This window comes from Phalacrocorax carbo, chromosome 1, assembly GCF_963921805.1.
Source record: "Phalacrocorax carbo chromosome 1, bPhaCar2.1, whole genome shotgun sequence".
Lineage (NCBI taxonomy): Eukaryota > Metazoa > Chordata > Aves > Suliformes > Phalacrocoracidae > Phalacrocorax > Phalacrocorax carbo.
Genome location: NC_087513.1, coordinates 199937889 through 199961791, shown reverse-complemented (window position 1 = coordinate 199961791; position 23903 = coordinate 199937889). Strand labels below are relative to the sequence as shown.

The window sequence follows — 23903 nt, the reverse complement described above, 5'->3', positions numbered from 1 at the left end:
CCCGCCCCGGCGGCAGTGCGCGTCTCAAGCGGAGCGGCGGGGACGGCATGGGCCGGGCAGGCAGCCATGGCGGCGCCGGCGACGGTCAGGAGCCGGCAGCGATGGACCCGGTGCGCAGCTTCGAGCGCTGGAAGAAGAAATACACGCGGCGGACGAAGAGGCTGCGGCTGCAGCGCAAGGAGCGGAAGCGGCCCGAGTGGCAGGTGGAGCGGGAGGGCATCGCCCGCCTGGTGCAGCGCTACCCCGAGGTGCGGCAGGGGCGGCCGGCCGGCCGGTGCTGACGGGACAGGACGGGCCGGGCGGGGAGTGAGGGGCTTCGCGGGACGGGGAGGGGACGAGAGGGCACCCGCCGGGTGGGCATGGCGGGCCTGGGTGGGTGGGGGCGGGAAGCGGCCCCTCTCGTGTGGTGTGTGTGGGGTAGGGCTGGGGGAGGAGGGGGCGGGCTGTGGGGCGGGGGTGGGGAGTACCCCTCGTTGGCAGAGCTGTTCCTCTGGCTGTTGGCGGTGCCTTGGAGGTAACAGGTTTGTTGGGTGACACTGCTCAGAGGCAGGCAGAAGGGCTTTCATCCCCATGAGGCAGGGATGCTTTTCCCTTCCCTGCCTCCTCCAGGCAGAGGAGAGGGCAGTAACCACAGTCCCGGCGGTTCTGGTGGAGGTGACTGCGGGCGGGCTGTGGAGCCAGGGGTAATGAGACCCTCAGGAGGGGACCGAGTGGTTGAGAGAGCAGTGAGGAGGAGGAAGGTGGAACAGATGGTGGGAATGGTTGTAACCAGTGGCACTTGGCCCTTCTGAGCAGGCAGCATGGCTGTCTCGCTGTTGGAGGTGGGACACGTTTGTCTCCATAGAAGGTGCCCTACAGGCAAACATCGGCAAAAGAGTACGTTGTTTAACCTCAAGTCGGGAAATAAGTATTTGAATATTTAAGCCAGGGTCGGTGGTGTTGATTTTGTCACCCAGATTCCCTTGAATTCCTCCGGGAGATGGCCATCTTTTAAGCCATACTGATACGCGGAAAGTACCGTAATTGTGAATAACGGGTAGATGTGCTCCGCCTGCAGTGTTGCTCTATCTCCTGCCAACTTTTGCAGAATTTGCAGCTACTGCTGAGGAGGAGCACGGCGCTGCTTTCTTGGTTACGTGGCACTCAGCGCAGCTGATAGTAGAGACTTTCTGGCGGTTGTAATTTGAGCAGAAAGTAATGATGAGGTATAGGAGAAACATGTCTGTTACTGAGAAGCAAAATGACAGATCCTTTGGTTAAGTTTCAGCAAGTTAGTATTCTGAGGCTTCATGCAGTCATTGGCTTTACTGGTTTGAAGGCAAATGGTATGCTTCCAAAGACGGTCAAATCGCTGTTTTGAATCACAGATTATTTCTCAGGGGGAAAATGGACTTATCATTCATTGTTTTTATGACAAAAATTAAAGATGGTAACTATATAAATGATGAATGTATTTTGTTGTGGGTAAATTTTGAGTTAACTTGTTTTGGCAATATGTTTCTACTCACTGTAGAAATAGAGGATTTAGATGCTGAGTGTGAAAACAGACTACTCAGATTGTTAGAAGCTTGTATTTTTCTGAATGGGATGACCACTGGTAGGTATATGTCTTTCATTGTGGACTGAAAAACCTCCTACATAACAAGCAGTTCAACAGTACTGTAGTTACAACCTAGATTTAGATGGTTGCCTCTGCATGGTCTCTAGAGGGTGTGTGTCTGAGCAACAGAGAGAAACTGAGTTAAAGCAACTTGGCAAAGGTTGTGTACAGAGTTTGTGAACTCTCTGCACACATACCAGGGTGTTGGTCTTATTGTTTATATACCAAATTGCATTATATATCCAACAGATTGCTTTGTATTTAGGTGTATTTGAACACGGACAGGGAGATGCATAATGAAATTAATGTTGCATGCTGTCAGGACCTAATAGTTTCTACATTTGATAATAGCTTGCATTTACTTGATAATGCTGTATGCAAATTAGGCTGCTGTGTTACCTTAGGGCTCTCTGGCAATATCTAGCTATCCTTTCTTCTCTGTCTCTTGTTTTGGAGTCCCGTCACAGGTTATTTAATATTCTGAGCAGTAATATCATTGACAAAGTGGTTGAGTTTAAGGGATAGTGTTTCTTCTAATGTAGTAGACACATGTTTGCAGAAGCTTAAGTAGAATGTTGCTCTTGTGTACGGAAATTATATGTGTATGGTGCGGCCATATTGAGAGGCAGGAGCAGGATCACTAGAACCATCAACTGGAGGAAATGCTGGCTTTTTGGAGTGGATTACAGCCTCTTCATCTGCCAGACTGAATGGCCAAATGTGACCCCCATTCATCTGTCATTTGCCCTTAGTTGATCTGGATTCATTTGACGAAGATTATGACAATGAAAAAAAACCCACCCTAATTCTTTAGACGGAGGCAGCAAGAATGCTTGAAGTAAAAGATTTATCTCGGGCATTTGGTCTCAGCGATGTAGTGGCAGAAATACTTTGAAAAATGATCTCTGGGAAGCCAGCATCTCCTCCACGTGATGCTGCCTTTGCCTCTTTGTTCTCCCCATACACAGTGTATATATTCTCCAAACAGTTTTGCCATATTTATGCTGTATGCATGTATTAAATCCCTACTTGCATCCCTATCTATTGCATTAGTTCTTATAGGGAGAAATTGCTTTGCTGTCTGTCATACCACTCTACAGAAGTGCATCCTTGGCAGATAGTGGGGTATGACTGTGTTGCTCACAGATGTGTGTAAGCAGGAGAGAGATTTAAAAAGAACACACACAAGCAATGAGTTAATGAAACTACATTCTTTAGTGGAATGATGTAACCCCTGCGTTTCCATAGTGAGGTCAGTATTCCTTTTTTATCCTCATAAATTTTAGGGTGGTGTATCTGGATTGTGGTGGGTAGATGTGTAATTCTCAGACTTTTTGGTTTGAGTAGTCCTCATTCTGATTTTTTTGCAGTGGTCTGGTCCTCTACTCCTAGCCTTAGATGTTTTCCATAGTATTTAATGGCAGTCACTTTTGCCTGAAACACATCCTATACATTTGATACTTGCATTTAATTTCCACTTATTCTACATAGATTTCTGTTTATACTGGCTTTATAGTCACCTCTGTCAAGTACTTCCATAGATACTAGCATTTATTTGCCCTATATATGGCTATGTGAATATGTATCAATGCTTCTGTGCATGTCTGCACATCCATCTGTTTCTGGGACATGGGTGATAATTCTGCATCTCTGTGGAGCTTGGGGCAGCACGGCAGCAGAGGTAAGGAGTGGGTGGTGGGAGGTTGTGCTTGTGTGCATATGTAGAGAGGTTGAAGAAGAGAGTCTGGTAGTACTCGGGCATGAAGACAGGGAAAACAGATGTTTGTCTTAGGATAGTTTTGGGGACTCCTATTCTCAACTCTTCTGGGGTTTTGCTGTCATCTTGCGCCAGGAGTCTCCTGCCTGTGAGCATACAGGTGGATGTCTATCTAGCTACCTGTCTTCAGTCCTTCATATCTCCTTTTCTGGTCCCTGATAAGGTTTTCCACTTCGTCTCCTGCATTTTTTTCCCTATTGACCTGGTTATAGTGAGGGTGGGGATTATGAAGAATTGCCATGTACTTGAATCGTCAGGGGTCTCCAGTGAGTAATGCATAGATTCCTTCTTAGGGACAAGGGAATTAGAAAGCTCTTTGGTAAGCTCCTCTCTGTGAGGAGCACTGGATGGGGTCTCTGACACGCAGGCTGTGCGTGGGTTAGGACTTTATGTGCCTTTGTCATCTTGCATGTGGCATGGTAGTATGGCTGTTGGATGCCCCCCCTCCTAGAAAATATTGTCTAGAATTTCCAGTGAGAGAATGACTGCAATGGATAACCAAGACAAAATTAAACAATAATTAAGAGATAACCAAGATACTTTGTTACTGGAATTTTTTTTTGGGGGGGATTTGTTGACATGTGATGGCAAATGTGTGGCAGTGTAAATGGAAAGCGTGAAATTTAGTTTCAGTGTGTCCAAATCTTCGGACCGTTTTCTGTGCTGTGTGTTCACAGGCGATCTGTTATCTGTTGATCCAACGATTTTGTTGCCTAACTGTAAGGCTGTTGATGAACGTTGTCTTCTACATCCAGTTGTGCTCATGAAAAGCATTAACAGCTAACTGATGTGCTGGGGAGCTGTTTGTGTAAACTCCTTCTAGCCTGCTTTATGTCAGATAAGTCAAGTTAGATGAGAATACCATTTGAAGTGTTTGAAATGAGCTGGCTGCTCTCACCTAGAGCAGATTAGAGAGAGCTCACAAGCACAGATTCCCAGCAGATTAGAGGAGGTAATAATTTCTGACAGTGAAACAAACCGATTAGAAGTTGGTATTGTTTTCCACTGGTATGTGTAGATATGGAATAGATCTATCAGAAGATCTACCTCTAACACCAGTCCTTCTTACTCTGGCCATTTGGACTTTATTTTTAAATAAACCTGTACCTTTGGAGTTTAAGGGTACTGCAACAGATCACGTTCCTGTGCTCCTGGAAGTTTGTAGGGCAGAGAAATAATGTAGGAGGCTTTGTGACATGGCCTTCCCTAACATTCCTGTGCCTTGCTCTTTTAGTACTGTTCTCACTTTTTTCCTCCTTGGGCGTATTTAAAAGAGCTAGGCTTATGCATGTAATGATTTTTAAATCGATATAGGGGTGTTTAAGGTAGAAGAGCAGAACACTGTTTGTCTCCTTTGTGATTAATACATCAGTTCTTACTGGGTCATCTAGAGTTAAAAAGTTGACCACTGAAATATGTAAAGCAGCCTTAATTATTTAGAACAGTTTCACACTGCTTCAACAGCCCATTTCATGTGTCACAAATCTGTTAAAATCTATGCCTCTAGTTGCACATAATGAATTGCTTGAAATCTTTTTTGATGTTAGGAAGATAGTTTTAGGTCCTATAGGCATGCTGTTTTCCTGTGTGGGCAGTCTCTTCATTGAAATTAAGCTGAACCTGTATACATCACTGAGTTGTGATCTTTTAGCATAATAAGGCTGGGAATGAGCCCAATATGCAATATTGCATGTGATACATAATATCTTCAAAATTATCAACTGAACTTGGAAATATTTGCCAGAAATTCCAATTTGTGAAAGTCAAGAAAATACTTTTTAATGGTCATTTCTGATAGGTGTCGTCTGGTCCCGTGTCCGTCATCATCGTCATCTGTCCCCCCGCCCCCCAAATGTACTAGCGTAAAGTACGTGCTTCTCAGCACAAGTGGGTTTTATAAAAATAATTCACCTTTAAGATTTCTAAGTAATGTTTGGCAAAAGTTTAATTGTTCTGGTAGGACACAGTGAAAGTTTGAAATCTACCTTGCTTTGTCTTGAAATATGTCAAAAATGGGTTTTAGTAAGGGTGTTACTACCTTTTAGCTAGAGATTGAATTCTTGCATTAAATTACTTTTCTTGATTTTACTAGAGACAACTAGGCTGAAAAGAGTAGTGTTGTGATCTAGGTGCTTTAAACAGGTATAAACCCTTAGTAAAAAAATAGTTTCCTATAATAGGCAGAGCCTGCAGAATGCTGGTACTTTCAAGGAGATATAAAGCTGATCTGACAGCTCGGGAGCTCTTCATTTGAGGCCTTCTCTGGAATTTTTACCACAGGTTTCAGGACTGTTGGAGGACCATTTTGCTTGCTCCCTGCTTTGGGAGGTTTCTATTCAGCAGTGTGTTAGAGATAAGTGATACGTATTAGAAATGCACAAGTTGTGTAAGCTCTGAGTTTGACATTTGGAATTCTCAGTTTATGGATGCTAGTCAGTATCAGTTCAAAGCTGTGTAGTCTACTTTGCTCTTCATCGGCTCAGGCTTTACAGATACAGTGGTCATTTTATATATTTTTTTCTTGAGTTCTGTGGTTTTTTTTCTGTCCTGCTGCTGTTAATTATTGTGAACTTTGCCAGTGGAAGCTGTCCACATCTTTTGATGATCTTCTATCAGCTTGAACAGACTTGAAGGTATTAAAATATTCTTAAGATGTCTACTTGACATCTCAGCATTTTTGTAAATCATTCAGCCAACTCATGGCCTCACATACATGCTCTTGGGGGTTTTGTGTGTGCAATTAACAGCTCAAGGATGCTGTAGAGGTGGATGCAGCAATGTAAATTAAGGTGTCAGGACAATGAACTACTTTTTTTAGTATGATTTATACCCTGTAGGACAGCTCTAAAAAATTAAGTATACCAAGTGGCTGGTGAATCTGGTGAGCTTCAGGACATAGATGGACTTTTCTTGTCCCAGTCGGTTAGATGAAGATTGCTGCAGTTCTGGGTCCCCAAGTGCAGCCTGCAGCGAGGGTGAGCGTATATTCCTGGTCAGTACACATGTGTGTGCACTCATGGACTCATGTCCAGCCACAGAAGAACACAGAGCAGTGCCTTTATCAGCACCTCCACACACAGACAGATGCACACACATGTGTGCTTGCACACACGTGAACAGCATGGGTGGCACACACTGTTCCTCTCTGTCTGATCAGGATTAATGTCCACTAGCGAAATACGTACCCACACGTGGAAAATGGCTCCCTCCAGTAGCTGGCATTAGCTACTCATTCTGCCTCAAAGCTGGCCTCAGGCCCTGGTTTTTGGAGGTACTGTATGTATGTGAAATGCTGAGTGTGAGGTTTAATTGCAAGTTATACCTGGGGCTTGTGGTGCGCTGTGTTATAGAAAATTTAGACCTTGCTTGGATAATGCAGTATCTTTTTAAAATGTGATTTTTCAAAAATATTCCTTTGTTTTCTGACTAGTACTGCATCTGGTCTTGGACCCCCTAATAAGAAAAAGACATCAGTAAAGTGGATCCAGTTCAGTGGAGGGCCATTGAAATGGTGGCACTGGAACACTGGCCCTGTGAGAAGAGGCTGGGGAAGATGGGCTTGTCAGTCTGTAGCAGAGATGGCTTTGGGGTTGGGATGGGGACCTTACAGAAGCCCCCAGTGACCTTCGGGAGATCATTGAGGAGATGGTGCGGGGTGGAAGAATGAGAGACAATGGGTGTAAGTTGGCAGAAGAGAGGCTTCTCTTCTGAAAGCTTTTTTCCCATGGGGACAGTCAGCCAGAGACACAGGTTGCCCGGAGAGGCTGTCTGGTCTCTGTCCTTGAACGATTTTGAGACTGGACTAGATGAAGCCCTGAGCAGCCTGATCTGACCTCAGAGACAACCTGCTGTGAGCTGGAGGTTGGACCAGAGGCCTCCTGAGGTCCCTTTCAGCCTGAATTGTTCTGTGATTTCATGATGATCTGAGCTTTAAATTGCACTATTAGCCTGCATGATTAAAGTATATCTTATTACTTACTGAATGGTTTATGATAGAAGAGTGGTTTGGCTTAGGTAAAACTAGTAGAGATTGCCTGACCAGCTAACTTGGATCAGGTCATACTGAAATACTACATATTTATCTTAACAGCAACTTAAAAAATGCTGCTTAATTCCTCTGTTACACTTAGAATCTAAGCACTGATTAAACTTATTTTATTTCAGATAAATGCAAGTGAAATTCAAAGATTTTCAGATTTTCCATTGTCAAAGAAAACCCTAAAAGGTGAGTACAAAAGTTTACTTTGGAAAGTGATTTAAGTAAAAATGAATGTATTATTTATCTGCATCTGAATATTTTTTTGCTTTAAACTAAGTTTTAGACAGGTATTGCCATGTATAGTGTTTTCTAAATGGAGGAATACAGCTCTGGGCAAGACAAAAGTAAAGATTTTTTTTTTTCTTTTTTTTTTTTTCTTTGTCCTTCCCCTCCCACACTCTCTTCTCTTCCCACACTGCAAATACTAGGATTGCAGGAAGCTCAGTATCGTGTGGTAACGGAGATACAGAGGCAAACCATAGGTTTGGCCTTACAAGGTAAAGATGTGCTTGGAGCTGCAAAGACTGGATCAGGCAAAACCTTGGCTTTTATTGTCCCAGTAAGTAATTTACATCCTTCCATTTGTACTTAAACCAAGTTATCCAGGCAGTATTGGATGTGAAACGGCTTAGGTTAATAGATCATGGGAGAAAAGTTATAATTCAGCTGATCTAAATGTTCGAAGAAGGCCAAGACACTAATTTAATAAAGCTGCTTGAGGTTCTGAGAGAAGTATATTTTTGGCCCTTGGAATATTCTGACACTTAGAAATTCCATTTTGATCCTTGCATTAGTAGACTCCGTGATTTAGGAAGTGCTTTGTTTTTCTCTCAGGAATCTGTTTTCCTGGTGTAACTCTGGTCATCCAATTCTTTTAAAATTTAAAAACCAAGTGTATGGAGTAGAATGGTGGAATTTCTTCAGTTCCCTAGACTTTTTTTTAGATGAGTAGTTTTCACCCCTTTAAAATTTTAGGATTTGGACCTTAAATAGTGATCTTAAGCTTACTGATTGTGGACTTCCATTTTCTTGGTGTCTTTTGTGGACTCCTTAGAAATCACTTCCAGGTGCAAGCAGGAAAACAGGACGAAAACCCCTGTCATGGATAATGCATTTTTGACTGTTTTACTCAAAACATCATGCTCTACATTTAATTTCTTCAAGTTGAAAGCATAATTGAGACGTTTACTTAAAGTGCTCATATAAGTGGATACAAACCCCATGATGTTATGATTACATAAAGGGAAAAAGAAATGTAATTTTGATTATGGAGGGTTTTTTGGTTTAAACTTTACTTGCATTTTTGTGAGCATAAATTTCTTTGGAGGCTATTCTGTTAGTAACCGTGGGAACAGTAGTAGGTGTTATGAATACCCTCTCTAGTTGAGAAGATTTATGCTGTATGCTGTTTTTTTTTTTTAATTTATTTTTTAATAGTAAAGAATAAAAAAAAGTGGGTGGTTTCAAAAGATGGTCTTGTGAACTTGAGGAAACAAAAGCGAGGTTGCTCAGTTAATCTAGGAGTAAAAGTACTTTGTTTTACAGACCTTATTTTAAAACAGGTTTAGGGGAGAACAGGGATAAGAGAGGAGCTGGAGAGATGAAGAGTGGAAAAAAGATAATTAATTGTACAAGAGTGCTTAACAGCCTTCAGTATTTCAGGATGCATCAGGTATACGTACATAGGAAGCCTCTGTGTTAGGATTAGCTGACTAAGTGTTGCTGCAGCGTGAATTCATACGAAGAGGAATAATCCTGGCCTGAGGTTTATGGCAACTTCAGTTGGAATGCTCTGTATGTAGCATGTGTGGATAGTACTGCTTCAAGTCTACAACCAGAACTAAAGCTGCAATAATTGACATTCTTCTGGTTGCTCATTCTGTTTCTGGTTCCCACAAAACCCTATGATCAGGGAATCTTCTTGTGTTTTTCTACACCTGATTTCTATTCTCATATAAATGATTAAGGCTTAATTTCCAGAATTTAGCAGAGTAGCATTAATTGTGCTATAAAATGTTTACCATTTACCCTCCATTACTCTCTGTCACAAATTGGTACTGGGGAACTTTGCAACAGCAAGTACCATTACCAGCAGTTGGAATTGATACATAATCGAACTATGTGAAATGTGTACTGATGTTTTTTCAAGTCATTATTTTGACTAGTGTGGCTTTATCTTTTTTTTATGAAGCTTTTTGCTACAAATTTGTTGCTGTTACATATTTTCCTTTCTGAGATTTTTATAATGAGAATATGGTAATTTTTTTCAGGCTTTAGAACTCCTGTATCGCCATCAGTGGACTTCAGCTGATGGACTGGGAGTTTTGATAATATCACCTACCCGGGAACTGGCATATCAAACCTTCAAGGTTCTGCGTAAAGTGGGAAGGAATCATGAGTTCTCAGCTGGCCTTGTCATTGGAGGAAAGGTGTGCCTTCTCTTGGAGTTTGCTGTATGGAAGTATAATTGAGTGCTATATTAAGTGCTAGTATAGGAAGGAAACCATGGAAATGAAAAGTGAGGGAAGAGAGCAGTTAATGGGAACCTATCAATGACTCACTTGTTTTCCTGTCTGTGTACTCTGTGTCTTTTAAAGCTTTTGCTTATTAGCAGCATTTCCAGGTTACGTTACTGGACGGACCTTCCTGCCAAGCCTCCCAGGACTATCCTGTTAATTTAGATTATTCTTAGATACTTTTTGCTCAAGCCACAAGTGTGAGCATGCTGAAGATATTGTGATATCTCTGTAGAAAAAGGAAAGGCTGATCCTTGACTATTCTTTCTAAAAACCACTGATCATCTGGCCTGGTCATCTCTGGTCCTGGGCTTCTAGTGTGAACAACTAGAGCTAAGCTGCTTTAACTCCCTTTCAGGATCTGAAAGAAGAGTCTGAAAGAATCCACCACATAAATATGCTAATTTGCACTCCAGGGCGGCTTTTACAGCACATGGATGAAACTTCATATTTCTATGCATCTGATCTGCAAATGTTGAGTAAGTTTTTTAAGTACTTGAAAGTGCTCAGAAATATTTTGTAACAGTTCATAATGGTGTGGAGCCCTTCCTTGGGTAAAAAGTTTGTCCTAGTCATGGTATGTAGATGAAATGGCATTTAAATTCACACATGTACAAATTAAAATAGGAAACAAGAAAACCTCTTTCTTGTGTGTACTTTCTCTCAAACAGTTGCTGAGCATGCCTTCTTTAGGATGGTAAGAACAATTAGGTGAATTAGTAAGGAACCCAAACCCAAATGTAGCATCCCATATAATCCTTTAGATCTGCCTCGGCTCTACTCTGGGCTTTCCTTTCTGGGTATGGCTCTTGTGTTTTTCCTGACATGATAATTAACTGTATGGAATATCCATTGCAGTGTGTGTATTTTGGGGCAGTTCCAGAAAACACTTTTCTCTGAATTTTAAGACAGATTGCTGCTCCTTTCGTTGTTTTGTTAGCATTGTTAAAACGTTGTTTCTTTTCATCTTTCCAACATGAATAAAAATTTCAGTGTAATGAAAAGGATTGCCTGCCACTTGGAATAGCATAATCTTTAGCATAGCTTTAAGAATTTAGAAGCAATTAAGAAGCTAATGAAGCTGATAAAATGTGAAAATATGCTTGCTACGCTTAGTACAGTTCATGGCAGTTAGACAAGAATTGCGTTAAACATAGGCCCTTTCTTAAAGCTTTTTCTATGTGCTACTCGTTTATTGCCTATGTTTCAATGCTAAATTCAGCTTAGGTACAGGAGAGTCTGTTTTGCTTTGTCATGAATAGTACAGCACTGTTTTATATTCCATGCTTTTGTTTCAGTAATAGGAAGTTTGTAATTTGCAGTCTGTCTGCAAACTGTTGAACTGTTTACTTGAAATGCTGATCTTCTGTGCTTCAACATTTGAAACTGAGGGCTGTAGTGCTTAGATTATGGGAAATGCTATGACTTCTACAGCAGTTCTTTTAAAAACATGTTTCATGGAGTATATGAATATCTAAAGAGAATCCTGTCGTATACAGTATTTAAGCTAATCTCTGCAGTTTAAGTAGGCATGGATTTTTGTATTATATGAATTTGAGGTATGTGTGGGTTTGTTTTTTTTTAAGTAAAAATAAAGCTAAATCCAGATTTTCTAAAATCTGTCTCTCAATTCAGTTCTTGATGAAGCTGATAGAATTCTAGACATGGGATTTGCTGATACAATGAATGCAATCATAGAAAATCTACCTAAGAAACGCCAGACCTTGCTTTTTTCTGCAACACAAACAAAATCAGTGAAGGATCTTGCACGGTTGAGTCTGAAAGATCCAGAATATGTTTGGGTTCATGAGAAAGCCAAATTCAGGTATGTTGGTTTTTTTTTTTTTCTGGGGGGTTAAACAGATAGTGATCCTACTTAACTGCTTCCCTGACTGTCGGTTCCCTGAATCAGAATAACTCCTGATTCAGAAGTTATTCAGTCGTGCATCCTCCTTCCTGCAGTGTCTGATCCTGTTATGTGCCTTCCTGAAAGCGAGTAATTTCCAGATAAGAGACTACTAGTTCTGACTGATTCATTACAGGGAGGCTGAAGCTGCACTTTCCTTGTGGGTCCTCAGGCAGCTCTGCAGAATGGACGTTTTCTTCCTCAGGAGCAAGCCCCAGAGTGGGTTATAGCCTGGATGGAGTAGTGTCCTGGCTGTAGCACTCGTTTGTGAAGTGCTACTTTTTTGTTGTTTGGCTTCCTTACCTCCTGTGTGTGCATCCTTACTGCACAGAACCACCAGAGGTGTTGCACAAATACAATTCTGTGTGTAGTTGATAAATTTGGCTTTCCAAAGAAATGCTACTCTGTTGGGAAAGTGCAGAATGACAGTCTTGTTAGTGCATTCAGTATTAGGTGCCCAAATGAAAGCATGTGGCGTTAGAATCATAGAATGATTTAGGTTGGAAGGGACCTTTAGAGGTCATCTAGTCCAACCCCCTTGCAGTGAGCAGGGGCATCTTCTACTAGATCAGGTTGCTCAGAGCCCCTCCAACCTGACCTTGAATGTTTTCAGGGAAGGGGCATCAACCACCTCTCTGGGCAACCTGTGCCAGTGTTTCACCAATTAGTCCATGTGCAGTCTTGTGGCTTCCGGGCATGCTGGGTTTACTGCGCACACAAAATAAATTTGTCATGCCATACAGTTTGGATCAGAATGAGAAGGCCTTGTAATGACTGAAATATGTGGTCTGCCAAGCTCAAAAAATGTAACGTGTCACTAAATGAAACAAATATGCACTTTTTTTGAACTGTTTTTCTTTTGAAAACAGTGAAAAAAGTGAAGAATGTTATTTAATATATTGCATTTCTGTGGGTTCTGTCATCTAAGTGTCAAATTGCTTATGAACATGTATGATTTTTGTTCTGCATATATTTCCATATGTAAGGTGAAGGAGGAAGGTGAAGCACAATGGTAAAAATGGCTTTCCCAAGAGCAAATGAGAAATCATGAGCAAAATGAACAACAGAACCACCTTGAATCTTGGGGCAGTTTTAACTATTTGATTTGATTATCTGTGTATTGTACTGCAGATACAGTTTTTTTTAATCAGTAGTATGGGCAAAGGCATCTTAGATAAGCATGATTGCCAGAAAAAATTGTGTGGTTAATATCCTGTTAGCAGAAGAGGATGTACAATCCTAGTATGTAGTCTTCATTTGGTGGACTGACTCTACGTCTGTTTTACAGGTCTCTCATTTTTTGTGAAGTCTATTTTAAATTACATTTGTATTTTTTTAAATAGCTGGGAGAGTGCAATTAGATAATAACCTAAATAAAAAAAAGGAAAGTATTAATTTGTTTTAGAACTTACTGCCTTATTATACAATAGGCTATTGCCTTATGAAAACAGTTTCTTCTGAAAGACTTACAATGAAAATGTACTGTGGCATAATTCAAATTGATTAGCAGAATAAAGACTGGAGCAGTGTCTTGTAATTTCATCCTCCCAAGTGGCACCTTTAATAAAATAATTTTGAATACCCTTTGTCTGTTTAGGGTGGAGCAGAGGAACTGTGAAGACAAGCATTTAATGTATTTCAAGGACAAATATGCCTATGAATTTTTTTTTTGTTTAGTTTATTTTGTGAAGAAAGGAAAAGTGAGTTAAGATGACAGTTCAGAGCTTCACAAAGTCACTTTGCATGTCAGGTTGTCATCAGTAGAAGTACATCAGTGCTCATTTTTTGTGTGTGATTAGACTGTGCTTTGACATTGCCTTAAGCACAAATGATGCTTTAATAGGACTAATAGACAAAATTGCATTTTAAGTCAAGGCAATTTGAGTGTCGCTGCTTAGACATGGGAAGAGTTTGGCTTGCTAGTAGTAAGTAAATTTAGATGTAATGTCAAAAGTTGTCCCCTCCTCCCCACTGGCTTTCAGTAAGGAAACAGTTTAATCTTTCAAGAATAGCTTTCTAGTGGGGTTGTTAAAGATTGTCCCTCAAAGTGGGAGAACTTTTCAGCTTGACTTTTTTTTTTTATCCTTTCTAGTTATTCTGGGTATTTGTCAGACACTCTTGACTTAAGGAAAGGACAGGCAGCTCTGTAGATATTGTATGGCTATATATTCTCTTTCTTCTTTTCTTTCTCATTTCAAGGTTATGGGAAGTAATGGTATCTAAATATACTTTTTGGTTTTTTTAGTACTCCGGCAACTTTGGATCAGAATTATGTTGTTTGTGAGCTTCAGCAAAAAGTAAACATGTTGTACTCTTTCCTGAGAAGTCACTTGAAAAAGAAGACCATTGTGTTTTTTGCAAGCTGTAAAGAGGTATGGCTATTCCCCCTGCTCCCCTCCCAGCCCTGTACCATTTTAAAACTGTTAAGATATTCATGTAGATGTCAAGGCACCGGAGAGGTGATATTCTGGACTAGTTTGCAACAGGAGATTGGGAGAGGAACCAAACATCACCTACTCCTGTAGGCATGTCATGCAGGGCCTGGCTGCCCAGCACTTCAATGACCCAGGCTCGATGCAGGAAGGTCCCAGAGGTCTCAGTGTACACAGCCTTTTTTGTGCTCTGCTGTTAAAAATGAATGCTAAAAATTATGTCACTAAGGGCCAGCCGTTTCACTTTTGTCTCGTGACACATTTCATAATTAGTTTACAGAGTATTTTAATAGTAGTACTTACTTTCTTTGCATGCTTTTAAATTTGCCTGTATAAGAAATTGTAATTGTGAAATAGTGCAGGGAAAGGTTTTTCTTATGGTTATATAGGAAGCAGTCCTTCAAATATCTACTTGCATAAATGTCCTGGGACTATTCTGTTGAAGTCTTTTGTATGTGTTGGTGTGGCACAGGTATTTATTCCTATAACTACTGCATGCATTGGATGTTTTACAATATACAAGAGTGTAGTAAATATTCATTGCAATTCTTCCACTTGTACAAGAGGTTACAGTATTTTTGTTGTTCTGCAGTTGGCTGGTGAGGTCAGTGAGGTGGTTGGCTTAGTTGTACAGAAATTCTCTGAGCTGCAGCTGTACTGCAATATACAAAGTTTCTGTAACTGTTTTCTTAAAGTATTAGGTAGCTACCTGCTATAAAATAATGCTGCATCATGGTGTTGTATGTAAGAGTAAACAGACTGCTTTTATAAGAGTTGTTGTTGAAGCTTGAAATAGTAAACCAAGGCTGTGTGGAGTGCTTTGTGTGCAAGCGTAAGACACTACACCCCTCCAGTATTGCCTAAAAGCAGTTCTTCTGATGGACTTTTGATACTTCAGTCCCTTGCATACAATCTAACTAGTCATGTCTCAAGTCATTCTTGCTGTCACCTACTCTGTTTCCTTTTAGGAAATGCCATCAGAAGGCATGCCAGTCTTGTTCCACAGTTCATTCCCTCTTTAGTACCTGCGTGTGTGACAAAGTCTCAAAATAACATCTCTTGTCTCTGATGTGGAGAAAAGTGTGTTTTATTTGATATGCTAAGTCAGTTGCTATATACTAGATATGATCTTAACAAGTTTATCATTGCATGGTAAATTCTACTCCCCCCCTCAATTTGTTGGTAGGTCCAGTATCTATTCAGAGTGTTCTGTAAGCTTCAGCCTGGTCTTCCTGTACTGGCGCTCCATGGCAAGCAGCATCAGATGAAGAGAATGGAAGTCTATACTTGCTTTGTTCGGAAAAAGGCAGCAGTACTTTTTGCTACAGATATTGCAGCTCGTGGCCTGGGTATGTACCCACAGAAGCAATAGTTAATCATGAAGTGATGATTTAACCCTATTGAGACTTTATCAGTGATAGTATGCTCTGAAGACCAACTTGATTTATAAGAAATAAAGCTGTGGTTTGCTTAAGAGCTCATTGGAGTATCTCAGAAGAGATATCTTCCTAGAGTTCTGCTGTTTCTTTACTGAAGAGGCCTACTTAATTTGTGCTTATTTTTTCATTTTATTCCAGAAAGACCTATGTTGTCACTAGTTTTATAATGGCATTTGTTAGTGAGGTAGTTGGTGGAAGCACTCTTTTATTTATTTATTTATTAAAGTCTGTAGACAAACTAGTTTTCCCAGCCGTGTTGTGTGACAAATAGCTGGAATGAGGGAAAGTGGAAGGAGCGATGTATTTGCTTACTACATGCCTTAAGGCAAAATTTCAGCAATTTAAAAGTATTTATGATGTGCCTCTATCCTGTGGGTTATTCTGCAGGATATGAAAAATTACTAACTTACTAAGATGTAGAAATGAAAACCTGAAGAGATTTTAATGTCTGAACTATGAATGGCATTATAGGACTGTATTCTTAAAGAAGCAGAAAAATGGATGAGGGGAAAAGCAAGAATATTTATGGGACCTGTTTTTTGCTTGATTTTCTTTCTTCCTTTTATACCTGCTGAATTATGATTTACTTCTTTATATTTTCAGTGGACACTTTGGACTCTTTTTTTTTTTTTAGTACTTGGAGGCATTTAGGTATGACACAAGTCTGTTTTCAGGAGTCTGTTCGTTCTTCTTTCAGACAGCAAACTCCATTGGCCAAAATGTAATGTTTTGTCAGTGTGCTACAAAAGGAAGGAAGGTGCTCAAAAAACTGAAGGCAGAAATGAAACCTGTTTATCATACCCGCTACACTGCTGAAATCTCACTAGTGAGGATCTAATGCGGGTATGGTTGTTTACCAGGTTTAGAGTGTAGGTATAATTGTGTGATACAGCGTAGCTACAGACTTGGTCAGGAAGTAATATGAACTTACTCAAATGCAAAGCATGCTGCTGCCGGATGAAGTGCAGCAGTTAGAAAATGCTTATTAACAATATCATTCACATTCACTGTTGACTTCTTTGTCAGGCTTGGTCATCCCCCTCCTGTCTTTGAGATGGACTGTGATATTTCTGTATGTGGACAGCTGAAGTAGTGCTGTCTTGCCACAGTGAAGTTCAAACCCTGGTGGTGTAGGATATTATTGATACTGTAGGTGAAAAGTGGGTATTTAATTATTAAATATAGTGGTGTTTTATCATCTGTGTGACACAAAGCATGTCAGATCTTGTCAAGTGTGAAATTATGTTCCATTCAGTGTACTGTCATAATTTAGGAATTGAAGACACCATTAATTTTCGCTTTCCTTGATGAAGAGGATGATTGTTTATGATATGCTAATACATGCAATTAATTTTATTTTTATTTCAGAGGTTGCACCCAGTGTCTGTAAATTGGTCTAAATGATGGTTCTTACAAGAATTAATGACATGTTTTTTTCTTGATACAGATTTTCCAGCAGTGAACTGGGTAATTCAGTTTGATTGTCCAGAAGATGCAAACACATACATCCACAGAGTGGGAAGAACAGCCAGGTTTGTTTTTCATTTTTCGTAAAATATTTTAATGCTTTGATCGTTATAGGAACCGATAATTGGCTAAAGACTCACTTGAAAAAAGTAGAGATATAAATTGGAAAGAAAGAAGGGCTGTTAGCACCAAAAGACCCTTTTGATCCCATAAGAATAATGGTTTGACTTAATTTCTTAATGAGCTTCAGAGACTCCTTACAGCAGACAGAAAAAATATGCCCAGTTGTTTAATCTGATCAGGGAAGATTAATAGTGAGGAAGCAAAGATCTTTTGCACTTGGCAGGATTACCTCAAAGGCTGAGTTGAGTATGTCTGTGGGTAGAAAAGCTTGTTTTGCCACTGCCATTTATAGAAAAAGAAGGCTTTAGATTGTGAATCCAATTTCTTTGTGTCATTGAAGACTCTTCAGAAGAATGCAAATATTTCTTCCTTATTTTAGTTTAGGGAGGAAGGAATCAAATAATGTTAATTACAGGTTAAACTTTTAATTTTGTAGTCTTTTGTAGAATTATATTCTTAGGGGTAGCTTTATTTACAATATTTGTGGCTAAGCCTTTTATGACAGGAGTTACTCAGATACACTATAGCAAACCTTGTCCTTGATCTCTGAAGTAGATTTTTAAGAGAAACAGGAGTTGTTATTGCATGTAATTCAGTAGATCAAAAACTTTATGCAGTTATCTGAAGGATGAAATGCAAGACCTGGCATCATATCTTGTATATAATTTAATTTATTTTTAGGAGGGTTTTATTATCTTTGTTGCAATATAGACAGAAGTCAAACCTAATGACAGAACAGGTTCTTAGAATAGGACTTCAGCACTTTGCACTCTAGGAGTTTGAAATATGTCTTTCTGGATCAGATGGCATTACATTTTGGTGACTGTAACAGGAGTGTGTACTTCCAGTCCCCCTTCAGAACGTGGAAGTTCTAGCCATGTTTTCATTGTAATTGGTAGTGCTTCTGCCCCGTTCTGTCCCGTGTTCTCCATTTTCCTATCTATGTCTTATAATAGAAGGGAATAATAAATTTCTAAATGCTTTTAGAAAAAACCCTGTTTAGGAACAAAATCAGCCAATGTTACATATAATTAGATAAAACATGTAGCTATTTGGCTAAATGTAAATCTAGATGTAATCCTACGCATCCCAATTGAGAGAAAAGCATGTAGGCTTAGTTAGAACTCTTGTATGTTTGGTGTGGGTTTTTTTTGGGGGGTGGGGGTGGTGTGTTGGTGTGTTCCCTTTTTTAATCCTTTGCAGCTTCCACAGAAGGCTTGTAATTTTGTCTTTATGGCATACTGTCATTGTGGAAGGGAAAACAAATATTTGGCACTATTTAATTGGCAGTTTCTGGGAGGCTTGTTGAGCTCTTCCCGGGCTGTGTCACTGAGTTAAAGCACCTCCCTGGAGTTAATCCTCAGACTTGTCCCAGTTCTCATTCAGTGCTGACAAGAAAGATTGTAATTAGATTTAGTAGAGGGGAAGCAGCTACAGAGAGACAAATAATCCCCTTTTTCCACAAGGCTTTTAATAAAATGTCACTCTGATGAGGATGTTAGCCTTGCAACCTTATTGGGTCTGTCTTCAGCAGCCTCTTAAATACAACCTTCTGTGATTGCTTCAGGGGCAGATTAGGCAGAGAGTCTGTGCTGTGGCCATGGGGGGTGCCAGATGCCTGCCCCTTGCTTCACCAGGCTGTCATTTACATTTCCCTTCATGTGTATTTTTCAGTAGCCGGACCTTACTGAAATTGGGAGTATGTCTGAGAAGTTGCTTGAGCTGGCAGGGTGGTGACTTACTGAAAGCGAGTTCCTCCTGCAGGAAAAGCTTTATGTGTATTTTTTGTCTCTTAATCTGGTGCAAAGATAAAGGAAGGTTCTGTCTGTGCTGGGCTTTCACTTTGGAGAAACAAAAAGGGTCTCTCTGTCCTTAAAGTAAAGCAGTCCTGGAAAGTGATTTGTTTAGTGAACTTAACAGCATGAAGTAAATATTTGAAAATAAAGCAAGGGAAAGGTCTAATCGTTTTAAGTAAACACTGTGCACTAAGTAAATATGCTAACACAGTTTTAGATGTGGATAATTGAGAATGTACTTCTCAGTGAACTCTTAATGTTGAGTAGGAAGCTTCACTTGTTTTTGATAGCTACAGTTAGTATGAGAAGCTTGTGTTACTTCTGGAAACTTGACAAAAGTGAACTGAACTGCAGTTTAGTAGTCCTCATTAATGAGGTTAGAGATAATTACAAATTTTCATGGGTTACAAGAGTATATAATTGCATGGAATGAAAGCTACATTAAATATCTCAGCTAATTAAGAGACTGTGTTAAACTGTAATTAAAACTGGGATGCCAAATACTGTTTACTTTTGAAATCAAATTATTTTGTGATACAAAAGCAAATATGAAAGTCAAGAGAGAAATTATTTTGGGGATGGGGCTGAAAAACCTTTGACTAACAATCAGGGACGTATTCCCATATCTGTTTTACAGTTTTGCAAAACCTTATCTAAGATGAAAGGTATTTGATTTTTAAGTGAATAAGACCACCGTGTTCCCTAAGTAGAATTTCACTTGTGTTTCATCCTACTGAAGAACATAAATTGCAACTCCTGCATTTTTGATATATGGGAAAGGAAGATCAAGAAAATCTGGCTGTTGTCCAGTAATGCTTTTACTTTTTAGTAGAATCGGCATATCTTGATTTTTTTTTTTTTTTTTTAAACTTGAAAGGTGTGCTATGGTTGGAGTGATTGGAAGCTATTTCTTCCAGCTGTATTTTAAAGTATTTATTTAAAGTCTTAACTAGTTCAGTAACAGAATTTCTAAAATACTGACAATATCATGGCTATGCCCATAAATATTTTTGGTTATATTTTTGTCACACAATCTCTTAGCAAAGTCTGTAATTTAAAATACTAGATAACAGTATTTTCCTGTGGGTTTTGTCTTCCAAAATTCTAAATAAGTAAGAGCTACTTGTAGCAATCGTCTGCAAGACTTGTTTCTGCTGGCTTTTAATTTCTATTGTTGCCTTCTGTTCTGTAGCCTGTGAAACCTACAGTTGAAAATATTCTTTGATCTATTTTGTGAAATAAGTTACAGTGCCACTAGGGGACAGCAGAAGATAATGATTTCTGAAGCACACCGGTACTCACCTTTTTCCCCACAACTGTTTTCCAAATATAATTTGTAAGTTGTATGGCATGGAAGAAACACAGATAGGGATGTTTTTCTTTCGGTCGTGATTGCATTGATAAGTGGAAAAGTCTTTTATTTTTCTATTCATGTGTAAACAACTTCTATTTTGGATGTGGTTGTATCCTGGCATGCCTTGGTAATTCATTTCTTTCTTTCCTAGCATTACATTCCTTCCTCTACTCCTTCCCTCCCGCCCCTTCTGAGGACACTATTAAAAACTGTTACTTGAGTTTAGTGATTTTTCTGTGAGGAGCCTTTTTCTAAAGACACTGGCAGTGGGATGTTAAACAGAATACATTGTTTTGCTCTGCAGTTTTTATCTATGGTATTTTTCAGAACTTAATATTGGCTTTAGGTCTGACTCTGACTCAGACTTCCAATGGTATTTAATCCAGGCTCGTTGGTTAGGTTTCTTAGGTGCTTAAACTGTCTTATGAAAGTCACTGTAGTTTTGTTGTTGTCATTAAACGTAGTGTGCATACAGGCATGCATGTTCTGTCTAGCTCTATATATGCTTTTTTTCTTTTGGTAGATTATATTCTGAAAACGAATTGAATAATAAGTCTGTCTTCCCAAAGCAGGATAGTCTGTTGCCTACTATCTTTGTACTGGCTGGTATGATGATTAGAGCCAAGAAGTATGAATAAAGACTTAAATTTCTTTTTGATGCCTTGTGAGTACTGAAGAATACACACACATGAAGTTTTGGAAAAGTGAAAGGGGCAGGTCATACAATGACCTTATTCTGTTATGAAGTAAAATGCTTTGAAGCATGCTCATTGGGCTCTCCTTAAGTAATTCCATGTGTGAAAGTGAGAAAAAGCCTTTAGAGTAATCCTTGCAAGTGGCACTAAAGCATTAAAAAATGTGAGTGACTTAATGGAACTATTTATCAATGGTGGAAGTGTGACTTTTTTTATTGGGAAATATATCCCAGGGATACATGTTTTGGGTCCTGAATAAAAAGTACAGTCAAGATGGCAGCTCCTATTTTTATTTTTTTTGTTTAATGTTTAAAACCCACTGAAGCACTTCTACTGATGTTTCTTTAAAAATAAATGCAGTATATAGACCCTCTCCTATTATGTTCCAGTCAAGTCATTATCCTAACTCAAGTTAAGTAAAAATAGCTGCTATTGGAGGTCACAAGAAATTGTTGATACCACGTATTTAACTTGCAATTCACATTGTTAAATTCTCTAAAATTAAACACTGTACCCTAGCTACATTTCTGACAGTGGCCTGCAATGCTGCAGTTGTACTGGCTGGCACTGTGTTATCCATTAGAATTCTCTTCATAATGGTATGATATGAATGTTCCAATACACTGACATATTAAGTGGCTACGGTTATTACCTGCTGACATGAAGTTATCCTGTAAGCTGTTATAAAAAATAAATTAGCACAAATATTTTAATGCAGTAGAGTGGACACAGGTGCTGTGGAAAATGGATTGTTTACAGTCTAGGCTGGAGTACCCAACAACCTCCCAAGGCCTTTTGAATTCATTTTGTTCTGAGACAAACATAAGGTTGGTGAGCCACTGCCTATTCTTGCCCATTATTTTATGTGACTAAGTCTGCCTGGCAAACAAGGACACCTAGCCAATACAGCTGAGGCAAGGGGACTGTGGTTTTGTGGTGTGAATAAAAGCTATTTGTGTGGTTCTCAGAACTTGGCAGGAGAAGGAAAAGAATATTAAGTGATCAGAGGAAACCAAACCAAACCCCAAAATAAAAAAACCGTGAAGCGATCTCTAACTTCATAGCAATATTTACTGATTTTTTTTTTTTTTTTTTGGGATACTGAACTAAGGTCTATGCAATGGAGAAATAAGAGTGAATAAAGCATTAGAAGTGAGCTAAAGGAAAACCAAAAATGAAGCCTGCCCATGTTCTGTTGTTTATTTTAAATCCCCTGTGGGATGTTGGACTGTTCACAACCCATGGGAAAGAGCTCTTCTCCCTGGCCAAATCGAGGAACCAGCAGCGAACGCAGGCTGTCTGCAGCATTTTTTCAGCTGTGAATAGCAAGCACCCTTTCTCATCTGTTGTAAGGCTGCTTTAGTAGGACTTGCTGTAGGTGATATGGCCCAATTTCAGTTAGCAGTGCACACAGATCTCTTGTTAAAGATTTGTTGTTTTAAAGAAAACCATCTATTACAAAAAGAGACAATTGATCATGTACAAAGGATGGAAATTCTGATATTCATGCAGTGTGGTTTTTTTTCCTGTGCTCACTTGTCACTTAAAAAATAGAATAACAAATTACCACATTAGAGAAGAAACTCTGGTGTAGAAGGTATAATAAACAGTAGATAAAACTCTTCTTGCTCCTGGGCTTTGGGAAATGATGTTTTCTTGTTTTGAAGCTTGCAACAGTCCTCATTGCGTCAGAAGGCCTAGACTGTAGTATAATTGGAAACAAAGTTTTGCCTGTATTGAGCCTGCTATGAGAGACCTAAAGCTGTTACAATTTTTAAACATATTTCTTAAACAAATTATCTTAAATAATCAGATTTAATAGTTGAATTTTAAAACAAAACTATGAATTATTGTATTTCTGTGGAAGGCCTTAGGAGTAGATATGGATATTAGTTCCTCTTTGTTGAAGGATAGTGTGTGGGTGAACAGATTTATTCATATGCATATCAGATTGAAATAGGTCTTCTCAGAATAAAACTGTCCATTTTGATATTTTTTGGTTATATGTTTTGGATATATTTTTATAGATGTCTTATGTTGTTCCTTTACAAACGTCTGCATCAATACAATGCTTTTTTCCTTCACTACTGCAGTTATTTTATCAAGGAACTGAAAAGAACTTAAAAATAAAATGTAAATTGCATAGTAGAAATAATAGAACTTGACTCACACTAATTTTTTTCTATATTAAGCATGATTGCTAGGTTTTTAGCTAGAAATGTAGAAGCTGTAACCTAGCTTCTAAAATTTAGATGTATAGTTGCATACTCAGATGGTGATTCTCCTTTTTCCACTACTTCTAACCACAGATGAACTGTACTATACCAGGTTTTTCTTTATCATCCTGTAGTCTCAATTGCAATACTGTGTACATTAACAAATACCTATATAATTTCACTGGCATATTCTTTGTGTCTTTACAGGGGTAAATCTGTGCTCTAGAAGCAGGGATCTGTGCTGCTTTTTGAATTTTGCTTTTCAGTTATTCCACGTGATGGAATTATCTTGTTCTGGAATCTTTATGGAAACTAAAATTGTGTGCAAATGTTTAAAGAACATTATTGTTGCCAAACCAAGTGGTCCAGAATATTTATGTTCTGAGAAGAGTGTGAATGGTGTGCTGTGAATAAACAATTGCCTTACATGGTGAAGCAACTATTAAATAGTTTTGTGCTAATAGTTTGGCAACCATGTCTGATGAACAAAGGGTCCAGTGGAAGAAGAGTGAAAATACGTGATTTGAGTGTATCACAATGCGC

The 23903-nt window shown here is 39.2% G+C and overlaps 1 protein-coding gene across 1 annotated transcript in view; it reads left to right on the top strand.

The window, feature by feature from the left end:
* The first annotated feature begins 2 nt into the window (after positions 1 to 2).
* The window catches only part of DDX10 (DEAD-box helicase 10), a 199245-nt gene continuing 175344 nt past the window's right edge, over positions 3 to 23903 (top strand). Inside the window, exons 1-9 of the mRNA XM_064441237.1 lie at positions 3 to 248; positions 7542 to 7602; positions 7845 to 7975; positions 9687 to 9845; positions 10291 to 10411; positions 11568 to 11757; positions 14084 to 14210; positions 15457 to 15619; positions 17157 to 17241. Of these exons, the coding sequence (XP_064297307.1) occupies positions 48 to 248; positions 7542 to 7602; positions 7845 to 7975; positions 9687 to 9845; positions 10291 to 10411; positions 11568 to 11757; positions 14084 to 14210; positions 15457 to 15619; positions 17157 to 17241 (1238 nt within the window). The 5' untranslated portion in view covers positions 3 to 47. The remainder of the gene's footprint in view (positions 249 to 7541; positions 7603 to 7844; positions 7976 to 9686; positions 9846 to 10290; positions 10412 to 11567; positions 11758 to 14083; positions 14211 to 15456; positions 15620 to 17156; positions 17242 to 23903) is intronic.